The sequence below is a fragment of the Aedes aegypti genome, chromosome 3 (assembly GCF_002204515.2).
Source record: "Aedes aegypti strain LVP_AGWG chromosome 3, AaegL5.0 Primary Assembly, whole genome shotgun sequence".
Classification (NCBI taxonomy): Eukaryota; Metazoa; Arthropoda; class Insecta; order Diptera; family Culicidae; genus Aedes; species Aedes aegypti.
This window is the reverse complement of record NC_035109.1, coordinates 101,681,475-101,706,288: the sequence shown is the minus strand read 5'-3', so window position 1 is coordinate 101,706,288 and position 24,814 is coordinate 101,681,475. Positions and strand designations below refer to the sequence as shown.

The window sequence follows — 24,814 nt, the reverse complement described above, 5'->3', positions numbered from 1 at the left end:
GTCCCAATTATAGATTGTTTCATATTTCCCAACCGGAAAGCTGTAAACTGCAATGAATCATTTCGGCAAATGAAGGCGCAGCACGCCCTTAACAAAGGCAATTATTTTATGACCACGCGGCATTCACCCACTCACGGTTCGCGGAAAAGTAGAAAAAAGGGGCCCACAGTGCTAGTTCCCTCCTTATAGCTCTTGATTAGATGAATCCCCCTGTTGCCATACGGTTCCACTTCTTATTCGTCGCCACCATCTCTTCTATGTAAGATACGATTTTTTTTTTAATAAAGGCATTCAATCTCCCCGCTGTTGATTGTACTGTTGCTGCACTTTGTCCGGAAATATCCCGCGTCCGCGCAACAAGCCGAGGGTGCTCTCAAATCAAATATTCAATCTCCGAAGCATTCATAATAGTAGTAATCATAATAACAGCCCAAACAAAAATCTACCCCGATGTGATTCACTATTGAAATAGGTCTGAGGACGACGGTGAAAATTGGTTTCACAATCCGGAAGGAGCGTACACGTGGCTATCCTTGGCGCGTAATTTTTACTTTTTCCTCCCTCGATGTTTTTTTTTTCGTGGAAGAACCTAGGCTGTACGGTGTTATAGCTTGTAGGTATGCTGCTAATGGGAATCGCAGTTTGATCAAAACGCACTTGTCTGTTTGAGAGAGTGGTTCTCTGAGTCATCACACCGGAAAAGGGGGAAATGTCTAAGTGAAGGGTTTTGTAATGCATTTTGATGATTTGATCAGAACAAGATCTCTTAGTATAAAATTAATATCCAAGCAACCGGTTTTTCTTCATTGGTACGAAGTTACTGAAAATCCACAGTATTTTGCTGCACGTAGAGAGGCAAGTTGAATCACTGAAACACAAAATACATCGTTCTTGGAAAATGGGAAGGTTCCGCAATCGTTGGTGAGCTCGTTTCATTGTACTTTTATACTTTTCGTTACCAGCATTGCGATAATTGCAATTAGCGATGGGCGATTTTGAATCGATGTTCTGAACATCGATTTTTTCGTTCCGATTAATCGATTTTTTGAATCGATGTTAGGAGCATTCAAAATCGAGTGAATCGATTTTCTTCATTCGATTTTTTGTTTCGATTCAAAAGGATGAATTTGATGCGAATTCTTAATGAGTTTATGAACCATGAACCTAGTTATGAACTGGCCTTGAAGCGTTCAATGTATAATTTCCAATTTCAAACGTTATTATATTGATGGAATTTAATAATTAAATTTCGTTTTATTTTGAGAGCTTGTTTTTACACCTTTTCATATAAGCTTGAAATTGAATCGATTCAAACACATCGATTCAATTGTTTCGATTAAATCGGTGAATCGATTCGACATATCGAATTCAAATTGATTTAGTAACATCGATTTTCTGGTCAAATTTGCCCAACGCTTATTGCAATAGACGTATGAAATTATCCCAATGATTTTTTTGGAAATTATTTCAAGCTAATAATCGAGAATTGTTTTTAATTATTCCTCCAAATTTTTTTTCAGAAGATTTATCAGGCGTCATTATAATAATTTATCTACGAATTCTTCAGAGATTCCGCTAGTTTTAATATAAGGGTTTTTCAAACATTTTTTCAACTTCCTCCTCCAACAATTTTCGGGAAATCTAGCAAAAACTATCATAAAATGTTTCCATGTTTTTTTAAGACTTTTCAAAACATTTTTAAGAAGAAGCCTTGCAGAAGTAGATTTTGCAAGGAAATCTAGAAGTAGATTTTGCAAGGAAATCTAGAAAATTTCTCAGGAATTCCTCAAACAAATTATCATACAATACCTTTTGATATTTTAAGAAACTAATAACTAATAACATCAGGTTCTTTCTTTTTCTTTTTTTTTGCGTTACGTCCTCACTGGGACAGAAACTGCTTCTCATTTTAGTGTTCTTATGAGCACTTCCACAGTTATTGACTGAGCTTTCTTGCCATTCGTATACCGTGTGGCAAGTACGATTATACTCTATGCCCAGGAAATCCAAGGAAATTTCCATTACGAAAAGATCCTGAACCGGCGAACACTATGCTGAGAAGTGAGGACGTAATACCAAAAAAGAAGAAGAAGATATTTGTAACACCAATTACTATTACTCCCTAGAGATATCTTTGAGAATTCCTGATAAAATGCATTGAGAGATGTTTCCACACATAATATAAAATATCTTCAAGAATTCTTTTAGGTTTTTTTTTCTTACAATTTAGGAGGCATTCTTTTAGCAACTCATTTAATTTTTACCCAAAATAATATCTCCACTGTTTCCTGAGCAATTTAATGCTTCTTAAATTACCCTAGAAATCTGTTTAGTTTTGCAAGGTTTCAATACTTTTTGATATTTTTCTCCTTGAAGTTTGTTAGGATTACTTGAATAATGTGTGCCCTATTTGAATCGCATGAAATTAATCAAAAAAAAATCTAGGCTAGCCCTTTTTTATGCTCACTATTTATCAATTACTCTTTTTTGTTTATTTTTTTTAATCTTTGAAAAGATTTTCTACGGATTACTAAAGGAGTTTGCTGAGAAATTAAACCAGGAGTTTTATTGGAATTTCATATTTTTTTTCTTTCTTCGAGATCAATTTTCAGGAAACAAATGATCTAAAAATTTAATAAAGACCATTGAAAATTTTTGAAGAATTCCAGCAGATGTTTCTCTACGGCATCTTAAGTATTCCCTCGGGAATTCCTGAGCTAACTAATAAAGTTCCAAGAGGGTACTTGATGGTAACTTTTAAGACAAATACGAAAACGATAACAAACATTTGAGCAATTTTTGCTAACCTTTGTCCCAAACATCTGTTTACTATCAAGATTCTATGATGAAAATTTAAAAACTATTAAAAATGGGGTTCTTGTGTAATTTGAAATTTAAGCTTTATTTTTAATTTTTTCATGAAAAAAACATAACATATTTTTTTAGTGTATATTATTTTCTTGTAGGCCAAACGGTTCACTACAACTTTTTCATAGAATATTGTTATCTAAAATCAACAATTTCGGAGTTAGAATTTCTCAAATAAACTGCATGCAAAATTTATAGGCCATTTTCAAAAGTTATTCTTGAGTCAAAATGAACTATTTTTCTATGGAAAACACTTATTCTACCATACATATCTGTCAAGTTTACTATAATCTGGTAAAAATCACTGAGCAGTGCAGTAAATGTGACTATGTCATTGCATACCAATCCGTGACAATCACCGTACAACACAGTGTGGTCAAAAGTACAATGTCAAATTCATCAAACCAAGAATGTTCTAGTCATACTGCAACTCTGGTTAAATAAACAGAATATATTTTCTTGTGTAGTGATGTTGACTATGTTTTGGTGGAGTTAACAGATTAATGTAGTCGGTTGAAAATCGTTGGTGCAGTTCTCAATTTTGCCATGGATTCAGTAGTTTTTACAATAAAATTCATTTCATTGTGCTTTACTAAAGCTTTTGGAAAATTACTAGAAAGACAATGTATTTGGTTACCGTTTTATACAAAAAAAAAACTCCATAAGAGACTAGTGTGGCTCATTTATAGACTAAATAGAAAGTAAATAAAAAAAAGCCTCTCAATGGCACAGGACTGAAACGGCTGTCATCCACGAAGAACTGCCACTTTGGTACCCATTTTTCACTTAAGCGAAGTATGCACTTCAACAGAAAAGTAATCGCTAGGGACAATGGAAATTCGCGGCAAAATTCTTGAAATTTCGCGTCTGACAAAGGTGATAAATCCAAAATTTCGCGGCTTTGTCGCGGTCCCATACTTTTGGCTATATATTACCCAAAAATACACATTCTTAGTAAACATATTTTTTTATGGGTATATTTTGCAGAGTTTCTATAAAAACTGTTGTTATTTTACTAATTATGACGATACTTTTAAGATCAGAGCGGTAATGCTAAATTTTTAACAAAAGTGGTAAGTTAAGGGACGTCCAAGTTAAAACAAAACGGCTACAAAATGTTTAGTGGAACTTCTACATCAAGATAAATAAACCATTTTCATAAGCAAAATTCTGAAATTCACTGTGATTTTATATGAATTCTCCAAATTTGATCAATTTCGCGGCAATTCACGGATTTCTTTAAATTTCGCGGCGTATGCTAATTTTCGCGGATTTCGCGGCTTCGTGAAATCGCGAATTTCCATTGTCCCTAGTAATCGCCTATCTCGATGCGTGGGAAATTTCTTGCAAGAAATGCTCAAGAAAAGCATTTTTCTTTGATCGCCGTACGCAGTTGAGAAGAAATGTCAATTCAAATGGAGCTCACTGTAGGAAATTTCTTGACCATTTCTTGGGTAGAAATTTTTACTTTTCTTGAGCGGAACAGCATACTTAGCTTTAAAAAGCACTTTTGTGATCAGAAATATTTTAAAAATTATTCTTCATTTAAGTTTTTGCCTGTATGAAAAGCTATGCTAGAAATGCGCACAGTCATCAACCATCATCATCGCGAAAACTCATGACGATGATTGAAAAGGAAAACTTTAATCTCCTGATTGTTTTTGAATTTTGTCACAATTTCGAATTAAAGAAAATCAAAGTATCAGCATACTCTCTCCATGTCAGCGCATATAGTGATACTTTTCCAGATGAATATTAACTATGAGGATTTAGTTTGCAATATCAACATGGCTGCCAAAACGAATGACGGGCTACTTAGCCTTAACGCGGAAAAGTGAAAATTATTATTCGAAAATTGACAGGTAATCAATGCGCTTGAAAAATATTTTTTGCAAGCAGTGTTTTGCTAAGTGCTACTGAAGTGCGTTGTTGGCAATTTAATCAGCAAGTTCTGCTAAATTCCCATAATGGATGTTTTCGAGAAAATTGATTACGCCTTCACTATTTTTTGGTCGTAATTTTGTATGGTTGTTTACATTTTAGAACCAGCGACACGTTGGGGTAGCGGTAAAGAGCCGCGAGTACCTCCCTTTGCTGAAGGAGGTGCTGATTTGACAGCTCGTCCAAAAATACCGGTTTAAGCTCGAAACACACTCGTTTTCGAATGCGACATTTGTATTTCACGTATTATTCTGGTGTTAAGTGCGTATAATTGTATTCAGTTTTCTTTAGTCGCAAGATTATTTAGCCACATTAGATTAGGCGCAATCTGAGGGGTGCGGTCTCCAACATTTTGGTCATTCAATTCGAACAATTTTTTTCTACCAGTGCTAACGGTTGTTTGTTTACTTGTCTCGTAGGAAACCATTTTCAAGATGCACACTTAAAATACTTCACACAAAGCTTCTACAGTTTGATGCAGGCAATAAGTTCAATAAATTAGCTGAATCAGATAGTTTCTTACCGTATGTTAGTTAAAAATATATTCCACAAAAGTTCTGAAAAACAAACGCATCAATAAGACCAAGTAAACGTTTTTAAAACAGTTGATAGTTTTGAGTCACATAAAATGTACAGTAGTTTTTAGAGTGACGAAATAATGGCCGCACACTCCTAGGCATACTCGGATCATTTTGAAGAAAATTGTAGCTTGATAGCAGCTTGGCTGCTTGTTGATATCCAGTTCGCACCCCCTAGGGCGCAATAATAAATGATTATCAATATTGTGTATTTCTTTCACCACTGGACTGCGAAATGCGGCCTCATAAATGCGAAAGTGTGATTAAAAGTGCGGGATTGCAATTCATGTTGGTGTCTTCAGAGCACTTATACTTTGATTTGCGAAGAATAAGTTCCCCGAAGTCATCTACCTGATTTGATGTTATTGCGCACTTCTATTAGCGTTTCCGCACTTGTAAAAACTCCTGCGATAGTCCAGTGGTGAAAAAAATGCGCAATAGTATTATTTTTTTTTCCTCACGTGACATTTGTCGATACCGCGTGGGGTTTGATGAGGGCAAAGCCTACTCAGCTCTAGCGCCACGCAGGTAGTGGCTGGCTTCAAGAACTAGCGCTTACTTCATGGGGTTTCATGATATGCACTTTTGAAAAGTTACACGAGGTATGATATTTGCATCAAAATTCCTCTTCGAATCATTCTAATTTTATCGCTGCAAATATCGAATCTATTTTGATATCAATGTGGATCATTCATTCAGATATTTACGTTCAAAAATACACCTAACAGCCTTTGATGAACAATAGAAAATCGAAATTGAACGCACAGCAAACTCCACATCAAGAACAACCACAAACGTATACAGCAACACCAAACAAGACAAAGGAGATAACGATAACGAAATGACACAAACACTCAAATGCATTAAAAACAAGAGAACATGGAACATCAACTACAACACAGCGAAATCCGGAACATCCGGGTTTACCTTTCTTCATCGAGGGGTCGTCTTCCGGTGGCGTCGGAACAATCCGATCAAGCACCAGATAGCCTACGACTTTTTTGTCCGGTAAACCTGTACCGGGAGCCGAACCCACCAGAGCCAGTTGCGGCAGCACCGGCTGTGGCCCTTGTGCAGGTTGTTGGCATCCTGCAGGACACAATGCAGTTAACCGATCAAACCGAAGCAGACAGGTGTGTGCGTTTGTGTCAATTATCGAGGGGTACGCCGCGAGTCGCCGGGAAAAACAATGGAGAAAAGCGAGTGGTAAATTTTTAAACATGGAAATCACGAACGAACACCAACTTCAGGTGATAATTATGTGGAGTGGTTTGTGCAACTTAATGTGAATAATTTATGCGGTCGAGGTAGCGAAAAAAAATTTGCAATTTTGGGGTGGCAAAACAAGACCAGGTAGAAACTAAGAACCGGGTGAGTAATTAGAGTAAGTGTGGTTTTTGCGTCGAAGCATTGCGATCAGGGTTGCCAGTGAGTTTTGGAAAATGTCTGGCGAGTTCAAAATAAAAAGTCTTGCAAAATCTTGCAGACACCATTGTGCAGGTATGTTTATAGGTCCAAATTTTACTGTAACAAAAAGATATATAACATAGACAAATTTATCTAAAATCATCTGCATCACTGCTTGGCCTTTTTCAAATGCATGAGGCTGTATTGGAAAATATTCTAGTATTTTATCTATGGTATTTATTTAATAAGTTCCTTATGTTTAATTTAGATCTGGGCACTTAATATTGATATTATTGAAATACATTACAGACAAAACGATGAATCCGTGAGAAAATTAAGAAATGCCATCTGTAGGGAATATCTATAAATGGATAAATTCTCGCACACTCTGAGATAACGCCCTAAAAGCCATTGGTAACGACGTGTGTAGCTCGTTGTTTCTGAGCAAATGAAAGAATAAGCACCCAAACCAACACCATGGGCAGGTAGATAATGATCTTTTCTTCCCCATAGCGTTGTTAAATAACATGAAAATACATTCAAATGCTCAGAAACAACGAGCTACACACATGGTTACCAATGGCTTTTAGGGCGAGATCAGAAATTATGCGAGAATTATAAGTCATATGGGTGATTATTATTGGAAAGTGTAGAGAAATGAAATAGTTGATTTGTAATGAGAGTCATAATATTTTGTTCAGTGTAAGAAAACTCAGTGCGAAAAGCTCACTGCACTGGGATCAGCTTCTGATGAGTCAGTTTTGAAACGGATTTGCTTGAGAACGGATGTGTGTTCTTGTACTGCTCAGAGCGGACACGACACAATATACCTGTTTTCAAAAATCTGTATGAACTTCATCAATGAGAACTACTCTCTAATAGAGTTGATCTGGATACAGGTCAACCCTTCTAGTGGCAGTATATTTTTCCACCAGAAGCCAATATTTGAATTGCCATGATTTATTTGTTTTTCGATGGTAAAGTCTTGCTGGATTTGAAAAAGTCTTGCAGAATGAGTAGTTTGTCTTTTTGTCTTTTCGTCGATAAAAAGTCTTGCAGTGCCAGATTAATCTGGCATACTGGCACCCCTGATTGCGATCCAAGTAGGAGACACGTTTAGGTACTCGGGCAATTCCCAAGCCGTTGGCAATATTTTTCCCGAGAACAAACAGCAAAATGCCATTTAAAATTTAAATAGAATAATCATACCACCATGGCGCACTGGGTCGGTGTGGTTTTTATTAATTTATGGCACCGTAGTTGGCCATGAGTTTAGTAGAGACGACAAGGCAAGATCAACGCGCGCGGTTGCGCTTGTGTGTGACTTTGCAAGCAAGGAGTACAGCCAATGCCAACTGCGACCGTTCGTTGCCATGACTGTACTGCTGCTGCTGCTGCTGCCACTAACTGCTGTTGTGCTGATGATGTAATTAATTGCTGCCCTTAAATCAAATGCTGTGTTAAATAATATGTTAATGTCATGTCGAGATACTCGGGAGCTCTGTGAAGTATTGGTCCCCCGCAAACGCAAGACTCTTCTGATGGCGGCGAATGAGAGACGGAAAGTAGTAGGTACAGTTGTACCTCGATATAACGTAACTCAATAAAGTCTAACCTCCATGAGTTGAAATTTGAAGGGATCATCAACTCATGTAAATATCAATTCATGAAACAGAAATGCTATAGAAAGCTGTTTGAAAAGACCATCATAATAACCTTGGAATTTTGTTTTTAGTATTACAGTTAACGCTTCATAACGCGATATTGAAGGGACCATCGAGTTAAGGAGGTATCGAGATACAGAACACAGATTTTTCGTATTTATAGTTGTCATTTGTCTGAATCTGTTTAATGCACTTATATCTCGCATAACCTGTGATCTCGCCCTAAAAGCCATTGGTAACCGAGTATGTAGCTCCTTGTTTCTAAGAAAAAGAATGGCCCAGGATGGACACTATCGCCATTGGGAGATAGAGGAGGATTTTCTCCTCATCGTAGCATTGTTGAATAACGTGTAAATCCATTCGTTTGCTCGGTAACAACAACCTACACACTCGGTTGACAATGGCTTTTAGGGCGAGATCACAGGTTATGCGAGATATATTCAAGAAATGTCTATTACGAAAAGTTTATGGACTATCATTACATCCCAACTATAGAAAAGCTTATTTAACTCATTATGCGTGGAAAAGAGGATGGGTGAAATTATGAAAAAATATATAGTAAAATTTTTAGAATACTTAACTAAGAAATATATTCTTTTCAAATAGGTACAACTCTAGAACAATGGAAATAATGGCAGGATGTAAAAAAAAATAGATTCATGATAATGAAAAAATATTGTGAGAAGAGCTGAAAACAACAGGTACCTAAGTAATATAAATGTTTGGTTCTTTCTTCCATCGAAGTACACATATATCTTTTAAAAATTAGATTAAAATCAACAAAAACATTTATGCTTCGACATAACATAACGGAAAAAAAATCGAGTTCCGCTATATCGAGGTACTACTGTACTCCCTTCCCAGTTTTTTTCCCGTTCCCTGAGATGCATTAACATATTCATAAGATTCTTGGAACGCTTCTCGGTTTTAATTGCAAACTCGATTCTGGAAAAGCAGTCATCGTTTTTTGTGTTCGTTTCCCCTCGTGCGTATTTATCCCGTTCCGGCCATGCCACGGATCTCGCAAGACATGGTGAAAGAAAGTCTGACTTAAAAACGAAACAAGTGGATCTTGAAAAAGGGGCGTGTCTCTGCTGGTCTTTACGGACCAATTCTGGGGGTCTCGAGCAGATCAAAGAAAACGGGGGGAAACATCACACAATTTGATGGGTTTGATAAAAAAAAGAGGTTCTACACATAAAACAAAAATGAAAGGGCCACTTACCGGGGTACTGCCACAAGGCGGGCGGTGTCCTAACGGCATTCTGGACGGCGGCAGCGGCCGCGGCTGCCGCAGCGTTAGTCACGCCCATCGTGACCGCCTCCGACGAGAGGGGTATCATGGTGGAGTTGGTGCCTGTGAAAAACATGTTCTGACTCAGGCTCGGCGTGGTGCAACCTGAATGGCGCGAACGAATGGGCGATGCGATGCGACGTGAGGGGGTTGTTAGGACGTGGCCCCGCGTGAGCACGAAGCATTTGTTGATGAATCGTGTGGTATGCACGTGAATGGAACAAAATGGAATGGCGAAGCAGCAGAGATGGGAAAAAGAGAGAGAGAAAAAATATATATGTGATAATTATGCATAAACAAGTTTAATAAATTAAAGCAGCTGTAAAAAAAGAATGGGGCTATCGGGTATGGCGGGGGAGAGTCGCGGGTGTGTTGAACATAGGATCGTGTGGTTTTCGGACGGTGACGGAATGTTTAGATCGAACTGGACCGAGGCGTGCGCAGGGATTAATATTCATGTATATCCAAATCAAAACTCGATTTTTTACTCGTTTTATTGTAGGAAAATTTTCTAAAATTTTGGAGGTATCTTACAAAACTTTTTTCAAGCTTCGGAGGAGATTTTTCCAAACTTTTGAAGAGAGCTTTGTCAATCTTCTGCAGGATACTTTCCCGTTATTTTGCAGAAAGGTTCCCAAAATTCTGGAGGAAGTTTCACCAACTCTAGTTTTATCAACTTGCCGAAAGAACATTATCTAATTATCTGGACGAAGTCTTTACAATTTTAACACTTCAGTCGTCGCGCTGTTGTATTTTGTACAATACTGGTGGAAAAACCTCGCTCGTAGTACACAACATCAGCGTGGTGGTTTTGACGGTGACAAACCGCGTGACGACTGAAAGGTTAAGGCTGATTTCATGTTGAAAGGAAAAGTGATAGCATATCTCGATGCATGGAAATTACTCCAACGAGATTGCCAAGAAAATAAATTTTCTTTAATCGCAGTGTACGCTATTTAGAACAAATTTCATTTCAATTGCAGTTTTCTGTAGGAAATTTCTTGACCGAATGGTCAAGGAATTTTATTACTTTCCTTGAGCAAAACAGCATAGGGAGCCGGATAATATTCTTGGGATTTTTAGAAAGCTATAGAGCTCATATTTGGCGTCGTGCTAAAGTGCTTTTTATTGAAACGTATTAGACCATTCGGCCGAGAAACCCCCCCCCCCCATGCCAAAGTGAATCATGGAAGTGCCCAAGTAGCTCTGCACCTTTCTTAGCTTTAGAGCGAAAATTATCCCAAAGTTCTGCAAGACGCTTTACAATAATTTTGAAGGAATATTTTTAAGCATTGAGAAAATCCCCTTCTTAACCATCTGAATGAAGATATACCAATTTTCTTAGCTTTCTTAGAATTTTGCATGAAGCTCTTACGAACCTTCTTAAGAATGTTTTGATAACCTTTAGGCGGAGCTCGCCAAACTTCCTTGAGTAATTCCTCAAGCATTGGGATCATGCTTTTCCAATTTGCAGGAGAACATTTTCCGATTCTTCTGTAAAGAGCTTTCTCAAACCCCAGTGTGCAGAATGCTTAAATTTTTCTTTTCTTCAGCAACAAGCTTTCTCTTGTGTCTGCATAAAGCTTTCCCGATCTTCTTGAGAAAACTTTTCTAGATTTGTAGAGAAAGCTTTTCCAATCTTTTGTGGGAAGGTTTCCCATAGCTCAGGCCTAAACTTTTCCAAGGCTCAAGAAAGTTGACCGAGCAAGTGGTAGGGTTTGGGTTCTATTTTCAGCGCGACGAAATCATATTATATGCTTCAAATAATGATTTTAACTAATTACATCTATCGTACGTCTGAACATCACAGTGATTTGCATGTGAAGGGTAGTTAATCGAATTGTTCTGCACTGGCATGTATTTGGCAGAGGCGGCAGTTTGTCCGAATAAAAGCTTTTACATGTTCTGAATTATAATGAGAAAGCTTTTCCAATTTTGTATAGATGTAAATGCTCTTCTTGTGCCGAAAGTTATCACAAAGCTTAGATAAAAGCATTCCAAAGCTTCATGAAAAAGATTCCTCAAGCACCTGGATGAACTTTTTCAAAGCATCTATTTTCTCCTACTTTCTGGAGGAAGCATTTGCCATTTTTCCAAAGCAGGATTGTCAAAACTCCTGATGGATGTTTTTTTAACCATATATCTCCTAAAGGGATTTTTCCTATTCTTCAATAGAAAGCTTTCCCTAGCCGATGATCGATGGTTGTTCATGTTTCAAACGAATTCTTTTCAAACTTTAAGGAGAAAGTTTTTTTAATGAAGATTCAGATAAAGCTGTCCCAATCTTCCAAAGAAAACTTTTCTATACTTCTGTAGAAAGCTATGTTAAGCTCTTGCAGGAAGCTCTACCAAGCTTTTGGAAGTTTCCTCATTCTTCTGGTATGAGTTTCAGTAGAAAGTTTATCAAGTTTCTGTAGGAAGCTGGTTGATTGTTTTCCAAATTTCTAGAGGAAACTTGGAAGTTTTCTTAAATTGGAGAATTGGAGGAACCTTTTTCAATTCTATTGTAAATGCCTTAATCCCAAGTGACACAAAGACACAAAAGTGTCCCAAAAAGAAAGATCCATTGGAGAAAAAATTTTCAATTTACTGGACACTTTTCTTAACAACATTTCTTCAATTTTCTGAAGAAACGTTTACCATTCTTCTTTACAGGACAATCAGATTCTGGGGAAATGTTTTCCATATCTGTGGAGATATGGAAAACATTTATTAATTTATTAGTTTATTAGATTTATTTATGTATTGAATGGAGTTTTGGAATCATCTCTAGGGGTATCTTTTACAACCTTTCGAAAGGGTTTTTTTTAATATTCTTCTTTAGAAAACGTTTCGAAAGTTGGGGAGCAAAATTTACATGTCTCGCTGCTAAGATTTCCTAACGTTATTAGTACATGCGTTGCCTAATTTGCAAATATTTGGCTCATAAATCAACAGACAAATATCGGTTTAAACTAGTGGTACTCAGCGGACCCTAGAAGACATCAATATATTGATGGATTTATGTTGCTTCTCAATATATTGGTATCGTCTGAGTGTGACATCAATATATTGAAACAAAATTGAGGTAAAATCAGGAGAGTTTGATCATGCATTTTAATATTTCCTATCTCAGTTTGATCTTGGTAACCGATAGCAGCCGAAGTGAAGTGTGTTTTGTGCTTGTCGGGTGATTTGTTCAAATCGGAGCTACCCAACATGGCTGACCTGAATTAAGGTCGGTGAAAACATTGCGGAAAATAAAATATTGTCAATATCGTGATCGTCTAGGGGCCGCTTCACTTATGAATTTATCAACAACTAGATAGTTCAGAACATGTTTGAATTGAACTGCTTTGTTACATGATGGAAATATAATTCTCTATAAGCAACTTAAACGATCTTTATGTAAACTGAAGTTCGACTATTTACTTAAAAAGTAAGAAGCTAAAACATGCCCTTTTATCCGAACTTTTATCCAAAACGTAAAATTCTTCAATAGTCTACTGGATGTTGCTTGTGTCCGTTGTTTAATGAATATTATGTTCATCCTGAGCAGCACTTGGCTGAAGACGGTGTAAATAGACTTTTTTTAATAGGCGACGTACAGATACAGTATACGACATTATCACGTGTACCGTCCGGTTAAGTGTTAAGCGTATCTCTCTCAACCAGATCCTAAATAAATAAAGTGGTGCTTCACATCGATGTACATCGTTCTTTTTCTTTCCAGGCTCTTGGCCATGCAGACACATTTACGGTTATCCTCGAAAATCTTCACGGGATTGGCAACAATGAAGAGGTCTTTCTAAATCTTACTGATCCGCATGTCTTTTGTCGTTTCGCGGAGAGTAATATTAGTCTTCAATTTCCAAATAAAACTGTCTCAATTCTCTGAAGATAGTGTTTTCTTTTCTGGGGAAAGTTATCTCAATATTGTGTAGAAAAATTTATCAGTTCTAGTGCAGAAAGCTCATCCTCAAGTTTCCGAACAAAGCTATCTGAAGGAAACTTTGCCAAACCTCTAAACAAAGTTTTAACAAGATGCAGCTTTTCTAATCTATTGAAAGAAAGTTTCTCAACCTCCTAGAGAAAACCTTCTCAATCTACAGATTGGAGATTTCTTTCTACAGAAAGTAGTGAAGGGCAAGGCCCAGATAGCCGTAGCGGTAAACGCACAGCTATTCAGCAAACGTTCAGTAAATAACTGTGGAAGTGCTCCTTAGAACACTAAACTGAGAAGCAGACTCTGTCCTTTGTTCCAGTTGGGACGTTACACCAGAAAGAAAAAGGTTCAGAAAAAGGTCCCCTCGAGACTTTCCTTTTTTTTCAGCAGGTTCTCGCAAACCGTTGGGTAATGCTGTTTTTTGCAATTTCTCATCGTAATAGGCTGTTTTTCATCACGCCAATCTGTCTTGAAACGGCCTACTTTTCTGCACTGAAGTATGCAGTGCGGGAATATTCATTACCTGAGACGAGACTCTAGAAGACGGTCTTCTTTTTCTGTGATTGCTGAGTTTTTTTCTAATTCCCCTTTGTGTTTATACCAATTATGCGCAAGCCGTTCAAACCCTCACATGAACCTCTCAGCAAAAAATGATTGAGTTTGCATCACATCGAATCATAAATAGCCGTTTGAGTGAAATTTCATGCCAGCAAACGTAGCAGACATTAGAAATAATTAATCTTCTGCTTAGATGTATCAGCAACTTTGGTAAAAACTGCTCCGCTGACTGAGGTTTTTAACAACAATTTACTTTGAACACAATACTTTTCACTTTTTCAGACATAAAAACGGTGGGCTGCATTTAACGTTTCGTGAGAGGGGAATCTGGGCTGCATATGACGTTGATATTTTTCCTCTTCGCGAGTCTCTCTCAGGTCATTACGCAACTGAAACCAGTGCTGTAATGATTCATTACGCAACGCTTTTTCATTACGCAACTGTTTTGAGTTGCGTAATGAATCATGACACGACAATTTTTCAGAAATTGTGAAATAATGGTGAATGCATTCCGATATAATTTCTGATACCCTCAAGTGGTCTTATACGAGATTGCAAAAAATGTTGTACGTAACTCGTTGCAGAAATGAATGAACTCGTTGCAGAACTCAATTTCATCATTCTGCAACTTGTTCCGTAAACTACTATCTATTACACTCCCCGATCTGAAGAAAACAGCAAGTTTATAACAATCAAATACAGAAAAAAAGCTTTAACATCTCGATTTATGACTTGCTATTATTTTGATAACTAGGTACGAATACCTGATGAAGACCATATTAGGCTATCGTTACAGAATTGGCATTTGTTATTCAATTCATACCGAATAACTTATTAAGCTCTTGAAAACGTTTTACAACGTTTTGTTTTAAAATACTTGAGTCTATTATTATTTTGCCGGTGTTGTACATAGAAAACTTGGATTTTGAGTTTTGTTATTTTGCCTCTTAGAGCATACTATGCTATGTTAGTATTCAATTTCAAAACCATGCTATGCTTCTTAGGTTCTAGAAGAAATTTTCTTCAAATTTGCCAAGAAAAGATTGAAAACAAGTTACTGCATAAATGTTTCCCAATTGTACGGTGAAAGATTTCCTTATTTTCTACAGAAAAGTTTACTATTATATTGCAGGATGCTGCTTAAATTCTAGAAAAACAGCATTTCCAAGCCTATAAGTAAAGGTGTCACAAGCTTTTGAGAACCCCAAGCTTCTGTAGAAAGTTTCCCCAAACATCTAGAGATACGTTTTCCAGTCTTCTGAAGAATCTTTTTTACTATTCTACTGAAATCTTCTTCAAAGTTGTTGAGAAAGCTTTCCCAAGCATCTGTAGTAAGGTTTCCTGAGCTTTTTTCAACTTTCTATAGAAAGAAGGGGAAGGGGTGGTAATATGAACAGAGGTGGTAAAATGAACATAGTGTTCGAGTTGATACGTAGGTCAATTGAAGCGAAAATATCAACGAAAACTAAGATTTTAGAAAACCACGTTTGAAAATTAGAACTGACGTTACTTTTGGCTCGGAAAACTTGAGGTTTTTCAGTGAGGTAAATATCGTTATGATTTGATGTCAAATCTGATACCTTTAGAATTCTTTTTGAGTGAGTTACAATCATTAATGGATATATTTTCGGTAAGGCAATGAAAATATACAGAAATATTTGTTTTGCCCGCGTTTTTTGCATGGTTTTCATTTTACCATCAACAGCTGTTCATTTTACCCACATAGTGCAGGTAAAATGAACATTTGCATCGTTTTTTGCTAGCGATAAAAATATGTAAAAATTCGGCTAGTTCAGTATGAATTCGTGTCGCTGCTATAGATAACATCCCTATTTTTGATGTTGTGCGATAGAGCTATACAAATTCCTCGTTTTTCTATCAGAAACAAGATGATTTCGTTAAGGTGTTCATTTTACCACCTCTTCCCCTACGCCAAGCTTTAAGGGTAAAACTTACCAATTCGATACATTACTGTTTTTGACTAAGCTATTCTCAGCCGTGGGACGAAGGTTTCCTGTGCTTTTGAAGTAAAACACTCAAACTGTTTGAGGATAAGGAGATGAAAAAACCGAATTTAGTAGTATACCATTTAATTCCACTAGAGTTTGTATTCTTTGACAGATACGCGTATTTCGACCTCAACTGTAAGGCTGTCTTCAGTGTCGTGTACTAGACTCGACTCTAGTACACGACACTGAAGACGGCCTTACAGTTGAGGTCGAAATACGCGTATCTGTCAAAGGATACAAACTCTAGTGGAATTAAATGGTATACTACTAAATTCGGTTTTTTCATCTCCTTTTAGGTATTCTACTAAACAGCTCGAAGATTTATTATCATCATGTTTGAGGATGTCTGAAACATCTCTGAATGAAGTGTCCTATTTTCTGCAGAAACTTTCCCAAAGCGCTACAGGATGCTTCCCAAAGCTTCCGATGGAAGGCTTCCTAAACTTATGTAAGAACCTGGGAGGGAGGCACCGATACTACACACGAGCTATGACACAACACTTTTCCAAATTGCAAGATAACTCCCGCTCACCAACGACAATCAATGCAGGCTTGGGGAAAATCGCTAGTTTTCTTTTATTGTGTACCTTCGATCTTTCTGGACAAACTTGGAAAAAGGGCCATAGTTTTATGTGCATCCAATTTTAACGATGATTGGAAAACAGTAAAAAGATGCGTGTTTCATTACTTAATATTCGATCAAATTAAAAGGTACTATCGTGGCATTGCTTTGGGGTGTTGCAGGAATTGATTTTCAACCGACTGTTGTCAACTTTGTTGGAATGCAAACATTTGTTTTGATCAATTACGCGCTTTTATCAAGTTTGTCCATTCTTTAAGATCTGGGCTCACAGTGACAGTTCGTGACAGCAGAATCTCGGCTAACTATGACGTACATAAATTTTGTATCGGTTTCTCCCTCCCAGGTAAGAACTTGTCTCAAGCTTCTGGATAAACATTTTACAATGTTCTGGAGAAAATTTTATTAGTATCCTGCTGGAAGCGTTTTCAAAGATTTAGTTAGATGAAGCCTTGCATAGCCACTCTAGGAAGGTTTCTCAATCCTTCGGAGGAAACATTTCCATTATTCTGGAAAAAGTATTCCTGACGATCTGGCGGGTTATTTTACAAGCTTCTGAAAACTTATATTCTGGGGGAAACTTCCTATTCTTCAGCAGAAAACTCTTTCAAAGTTCTGGATGAAATTTTACAAATTTCCTGCAGGAAGAGTTTCCAAGTTTCCCAAAGCGTTGGTTGGTTACTTCATGGTTAAGTATAGACTTCCTGCAACCTTCACTTCTTATATCAAATCTTATATGAAATGCTCGTCGCAGAATAAATAAATGAACATTAAGGCCCAAGTAAAAATGGCACAAAAGTCAAAACTGAAAAAGCAGTTTTCTCTTTTTGAATAGACAAATGGAACAAAATAAAAACACACAGCTCTTTTATTTGCCAAATAAAATGGCTGTGTGTTTTTATTTTCATAGATAAGTTGTTTTAAAAGAAGAATACTGCTTTTTAGTTCTGACTTCTGTGCCATGTTTTCTTGCACCTTAAGGTGAAGTAGCCCGTCATTCGTTTTGGCAGCAATGATGACTTTGCTGCGTGCAATTTCAAAGCGATAAAACTCATTCTTGATAGTTTATGTTTACTTGAAAAAGTATCACTGTGCGCGCCAACATACATAAAGTATACTGATACTTTTTCAGCTGCGTCTGTGCAAAACCAACTGATTTTCTTTGATTTGAAATCGTGAGATGAATTAGCAACAATCATCAACGGTGCGAACAAATTTCAAAGACGGCCTACTTCGCCTTAACATTAACATAGAGCAGAAATACTACCCCTGATCACGCCACCGTCGAGAGAAATGTATGATAAGGGGCGGTCCATTTATTACGTAAGACAATTTTCGGGCTTTTTCAACCCCCCTCCCCCCATGGTAAGATTTTTTGTATGAAAATTATAAATAAATTATATGGCGCGTAAGAAATTTCAGACCCCCCCTCCCCCCATAAGCCCTTACGTAATTAATGGACCGCCCCTAACAGAAATGCTGCGATAAAGGCGCAAAAGATAAGTACTAACACATGTTAACGATGACTACCACTACAACTGATTTGTAGTGCAAGCGAAGGGACCTAAACTCTTCTTCAATCGAGAGAACAGATAAATTCCGGCATAAAATAAATTAACGAAAATTACCTAAATCAGCGGTAGATCCGGTAGCAGCGATTCCGAACCGGTTCAGTTCTTTGGCTTGATGGAGCTGGGAGCTCAGCGGACCGCCGACACCCCCGGTCGAGTCCTGCAACCGCTGTCGTGCGACGGCAATGCCGACCGGAATCGTGGCCGCGGCGTTGTTCTGCGTGCTGGTAATTCCGATGTGGTCCATGGCGGTTCCGATATTAGCGGGGACAGCCTTCGGGGACGGGGCTTCCAATTTGACAACGGCCGTCAGTGCCGTCGTCGTGCTGCTGCTGCTAGCCTCGAAGTTGTTCGATGTGGTTACTTCGGACACTTGGCACGGTTCACGTTTAATCTGCCGGAGGAAGAGAAGAGGGAACGTAAATCATGAAGAGCGGTCAATGGTGGAAATGATTTCAAAACTTTTGCACAAAAAGGGTTTGAAGGGTTAAGAGCACGCAGGGATCATCCAGCAGGCTTTTAACCCTTTTCCACACGGAGCTTAACCCCTCAACTGGCAGCATATGTAATTTGTTTTCACCACAAAAAAATTTAATCACTATAACTTTTTTTTTTTCGATATCTTAGGAACCAAATGACTATGTTTGAAATTGACACAGATTCTTGAAACAGAAGAGAAGAAACTTATAGCGATTTCAAAATTGTTTCGTGATAAAAACATGATGCTGCTAGTAGAGGGGTTAAATGGGCGAAACCGGACAAAAAGGGCCATCGTCTTGCCGTACTGGACCGGCCATAAAGCTTGACCATAAAAATTTAACCCGAACGTTTAGGCTAATGAACCCACCGCGTTTTATGGCCATCCCAGGTCTTCTCGGGCATCAGCTTTTTACGTCTTCGTTATTCGTGTCGCTGTTTAATTCGCGATTCGGGCGAGGGCCTTATAAATAATTAATCAACGTGAATCGCGTGGATAGCTAACTGCAAAACTCTCCAATTTCGCAAAAAAGTAAACACTTTTTTTGCTCGTTAAATGCAATTATCATACAGGGCTGCGCGAGGAGCTCTCGATTCATTCAACTCAACCCTCGAAGACGATGACACAGCTACGAGGGGCTATCCCATTTCATCGCGCATCGTCACCGCCGCGCCGTAGAGCAAAGTAGGCGCAGCGCGAAATTGAAAACAATGCACTCCTCCAGTGCACGTGAATTTGCAATAAGCGAAGCAAGCAGCTGATCATCGTTATTGTTATCGCGACGAGACGACGAGCAAGACAATGGCCACTGTTTCGGTGCGGATCTTCCGTGAACCCGTGTTCTGTTGAACCTGCTCAACAGTTTTGTGCTGAAGTGTGATTGTAAATGTGTGCGCGCGCTTTCCTATTCGGAAAACAAAGAACTCAAAAACAAAAGACCAAACCAATGAGAGTATACGAAAAGAAGCAACATGTTTGTGCACATATATACAGGTTGAAAAGAAAACGAATGCAATCTGCGGACCTGTCACGCCATCGTGGAAGGGCCGTTCCGTCCCAATCCCAAGGCAGAGGCGGGAGCCCAATGTGCCAATGATGGTAATTAAACGTAATGACGGCGTGGTGGACCAGCGCGATGGGTTAAGGTGGACAATTTACAACTCAACACGAACGAAAAAAACGAAAAGGTTTGTTATTAGTAGGGGAACTGTGGGTAAAATGAACAGGGGGGGTAAAATGAACAGGTTAGTGTTTTACGGTAATTATGCTACAATTTTATGCAAAACATAGCACCATCCTTAATCCTCAGAGAAAGAAGCTATTTCGACAACTCTAGCGTGATCTTGAACTGTAAAACGTTGTAAAAGTAAACAAAAACAAAGTACGCCTCTTCGTTTTCTCATATGATGTAAATTTTTACTCGTGGAATTTAAGGTTTTTATGACTAAAATCCTTAAAAAATCTTTCGAACTGCGTAGCACATCACATCTTTAAGGTGATTATAGAACGAAGCCACACCTCAAATTTTCAAGAGCACAAGACTTGAAAACCAAACAGCGCTCCGCGTTCAAAATCTATCCCATTGGTCACCACCAGCAAGCGAGCAATTTGATTGGTTTTCAACGCGAACTGTTGTCAGATACTCTCGTCTTGTGCACTTGAAAATTTAAAGTTTGGCTTCGTTTTATAATCACCTTAAAGTATTTATGATAAGCAGACGAAAATAGGAAGCATTTTAATCTTCTAAGTTCTTAGAACAAATGATTTGAATATGTTGATTCTTTGGGGGTAAAATGAACCACTCAAGATGGGGGTAATATGAACATCATGGCGGGACGAATACTACCGGATTTTATATCAGATGCCGAATGTTATCCGGAGGAAATACAAAGACAGTAATGGACAGCCATCCAAATGGTCGCGGCTAAACGTTCCATCGATTCCGGAATATCTGTGAAATATGCATTGATCATGTACCAGATGCCGAGAATCATGCCGCAACCCGTTCAATTAGAATGGTGTTCATTTTACCCCCACTACATGTTCATTTTACCCCCAGCATGTGTTCATTTTACCCCCAGTATATGTTCATATTACCCCCACGGTATGTTCATTTTACCCCCAAGTATATGTTCATATTACCCCCGTTACATGTTCATTTTACCCACATGTTAGGAGCATTGACTCTGTGGAAAGCAATTTTCAAAATGATAATAATGTTGATAAAATTCTGTTTCCTTCACAATATTTCAACTTGTTACATTATATAAACATCCTTCTTCAATTCTGTGCAATTGAAATAGAATCTGACAGCTTTATAAGCAAGAAAACATGAAAAATGCTTAGGGTGTTCATTTTACCCCCAGTTCCCCTAGTCGTCACAGCAATCACGGGTGGTCGCAGGAAGACGATGGATGGATGGACAACGGTGCGGAGGGGCAGATGATGGAGTGTGTGCTTGCTGAACAATGGAATGCACTGTAGTTGAGGATGCGTGGTTCTGCATCGTTGCGCTACCTTCCAGAGAGCAAAAAAAGGTTGTAATTTATAAGGAATTTGATTTGATAATAGGAGAGTGAGTAAGCGGTTCTTGCGGACTCCGTCTGTGATTATCTAGGACTGAGTTGAAAATTATTTGAAGAGAGAAAACGAACATTGAATGTCTTGATGGCCTTACATTTCTTTGCCAATTTTACGGACAAAATGTTTGAAATTAATTTTAATTGTTAGTAATTTTCATTCTGTCATCGGCGATTTGAAACGTTTAAAATTTAGTTTCTGATACTGAAATAAAATGATTGCAGAGCCGTTGTATCAAAGACAAAAATCAAGATTTTGATTTTTTTCAAAACTTCATGTCTTGTGTAATAATAGAACTTATTCTAGAAAGTTGAGAAAAACATTTCACAATCTGTCAAATTTGATTACCGAGGGGCCTTCCTTAGTCGAGTGGTTAGAGTCCGTGGCTACAAAGCAAAGCCATGCTGAAGATGTCTGGGTTCGATTCCCGGTCGGTCCAGGATTTTTTCGAAATGGAAATTTCCTTGATTTTCCTGGTCCTAGAGTATCATCAGGTCCGTCCCACTCGGGCTCAGATTAGGTACCACTTCTAGTACTGCATTTGGTCCCTCGGTAGTGCAAAAGGTACCCAAGTTTGACAGATCGCAGTACACTTTTCACGGCATTCTAGATTACCTTATGAGCCATAAAATTATGGGCAACTGCAAGAGACATGGGGGTCTTTAATTTGTCTTTGGTATCATCGTATCTGCCACGCGCTATACGAATGCGAAAATTGCAACTTCGGCAAAGAAAGCTCTCAGTTAATAACTGTGGAAGTGCTAATTGAACCATAGGTCGGGAAGCAGGCACTGTCCCAATGAGGAAGTAATGCCAAGAAGAAGAAGAAGGGACCATATTTTTTAAAGTGTAGAAGTATGAGGTTTTCAATTAAATAATTGTGCGTAGCTGAGTCGTGTCTTGTACATTGCGTCCAGTATTTCTTTAGGTTATGGTATCGACAATGAAGGAATAGGAAAATGAAGGAATTCGTTATTCTGCAGTTCAAATGGGCCTGGTAACAGGGTGTCTACTACCTGGAAAAACTTGTAAAACCTAAAATTATAAGGGAATTATATCCAACCTGGAAAAATCTCAATTTCCAGGAAATTATGGTTATATTCAGGGCAATTTTTTGAATCAGTGTCTCATATATGGAAGAATATGTCCTTTTTTGTGACCCAAAAACCATTCAATAAAAAAAAATCGGCTGTGCCGCTATCAAAACGCTACTTGCAATATTCAGGCTTTTAATGTTATATTTATTTTTATTCATTCAGCATAAAACATGTTTAGACAATCAAGCAGCATTTCCAGTTAAGTGTCGTTGATGAGCATATAAAACATGGTTGAGAACATTAAATTGCGCTGCCTACATCCAGTACATCCAGTACACATTTTCATAGAGATCTCTCTAAAAATATCTTAGCGATTATCTAAGCATTCTTCAAGATGTTTTTTCACTGATTCTTTTACCGATTTCTCCAATTGTTACTTCTAGGATATTTCCCATAGATCCTACAGGATTTCTTCCACAAAATTTTATTCCAGTTTTTGAAAAAAATAACGTTTATTTTTATTCCTAGAAATCTTCCGATTTTTTAATTTATTCCGGGCATTTTCATAAGGATTACGTTAAAAATTCATCTACGAATACTCTCAGAAATTGCTCTAAAAAAATTCTTCAGGCATCGTTCGATGAAATCTATTATAAACTTTTTTAAGAATTACTCAATGAATTCGAACTGGTACTCTTCATTGAATTCCTCCCGAAATTTCTCTCGGCATTTCTCCAACATTTCATCAAAATATTATTCATGCGGTTTAAATATTTCTCGAAAAATCTGATCCATTTAATCCAATTGCAAAATATATGTAATGTTTAGCTTTCGGTAGTTGTGAAAGATTTTGTTTTGCAGAATTGTTGAAGAAATTGCAGCGAAATATTTGGTGTTTAAAAATAGTGTTTCAAAAACATATAAATATAAAGTATTATTCATATAATTCATATTTATTAATATCAATCATAACAAAAGTTGATCAAATGAATGATCCTGATAACAGAGTTCTTTTTAGAGACTTGATCTCTATTTTAGTGTATGTCTTTAAAACATCTCTATTTTTAATGGAAAGTCTGGTTTCTAAAGTAATTTTTCTCTATTCTGCTTGCAATGAATCCTTGCTAAATTGTACAGGCTCCAAAGAAACCTTCAGGGACTATAACAGGGTCAATAGGCTCTTCAAGAGTTGCGTTTCAGATTCCAGGAAAATCTTCAGGAATTATAGTAATTTTATTCAAAGTACTTTCAGGGTCGAGAGTCATCTATAGATTTCTCTACCAATTTTCCCAGAATTTTGTCCAGCGGATTCAAAGGATGCTTAGAAGAATTTCTCCAGAATTTGCTCCAGGAAACCCAAAGCTTTTACCTGTAGTAATTTCCTCAGGTATTGCTTTGCTATTTTTCGAAACCATCCTAGAATTTCCTCCAGATATTTTTTTCAACGAAATTCTCCTTTTATTACTGTAGGAGATCTACGAGGAAATCCACAAAGGTTCATGCTAGAGTTTGAAAAATAGCAAAAGGGTTTTTTTCAAGAAGAATTCCTCCGCCTGTTCATGTGAATTCCGTTATGAATTCATTCACGTTTCCTCCCATAAATCCATCATTTAAGTTCTCACACCCGTAAATATCACAGCATTTTTTTTTTTCAACATACTCTCCGATCATTCCTACATAGATAAATGTGTCTAACTTTGATCTTAGACAAGTGTCTGCTCCGATGCCATGAAGAATCGAACTTTTATTTCCTGGCTCCAATCAGGTTTCGTTTTCTTGATTTATTTGAGTAAATCTACTTTGAAGTTCTTTCAGCAATTTTCCATTCTATACAAATGGGAGTCAAAAACAATCCAGTCTTCTAAGAATTATGTTCTTTTCTTGTTGAGCGGAAAAATCACCTGAAAATATCGTTGGAACGCTTGGAAACAGTAAAACTCTCTCAATTCAACTCCACTCAAAACCGATCAAAATTTCACATACACCCCTTTGCGTGTAAGCCCCTCAAATACAGTAACTTTCAATTTCCAGTTCAGAATTCCATAGGGTTAAAATCTTTCTTAGCTTTACTCTGCACAAAATATTTGCCAACGTTTGTCCTACCCATGGTTTTTAACGTTGACGCGTCTCTGTTCAGAAACATTTGAATTTTGAACAGTAAACAGACACTTATTTGTTCTACACTTCCAAGGGCTTTTATCAGTTATCATTTATCATGGGATCCTAAGTTTCATAAGCGAGATCATTGAAATCTTATAGAATCATAATTTGAAATAATTGTAATAGCAATCGCTAGAAGAAGTGCTGCACTTGAGAAGTTGGAT

At 37.5% G+C, this 24,814-nt stretch overlaps 1 protein-coding gene across 6 annotated transcripts in view; it reads right to left on the bottom strand.

Moving 5' to 3' along the window:
- The window catches only part of LOC110677849 (mucin-5AC-like), a 250,795-nt gene that overhangs the window by 17,746 nt on the left and 208,235 nt on the right, over positions 1-24,814 (bottom strand). For 4 of the 6 annotated variants that reach the window (XM_021849538.1, XM_021849540.1, XM_021849542.1 and 1 more), the window contains 3 exons: positions 18,453-18,789; positions 9,684-9,857; positions 6,315-6,476 (listed from right to left, as the gene is read on the bottom strand). In XM_021849538.1, coding sequence (XP_021705230.1) covers positions 6,315-6,476; positions 9,684-9,857; positions 18,453-18,789 — 673 coding nt within the window. The remainder of the gene's footprint in view (positions 1-6,314; positions 6,477-9,683; positions 9,858-18,452; positions 18,790-24,814) is intronic. The other 2 variants (XM_021849543.1, XM_021849541.1) reach the window with 1 other exon arrangement.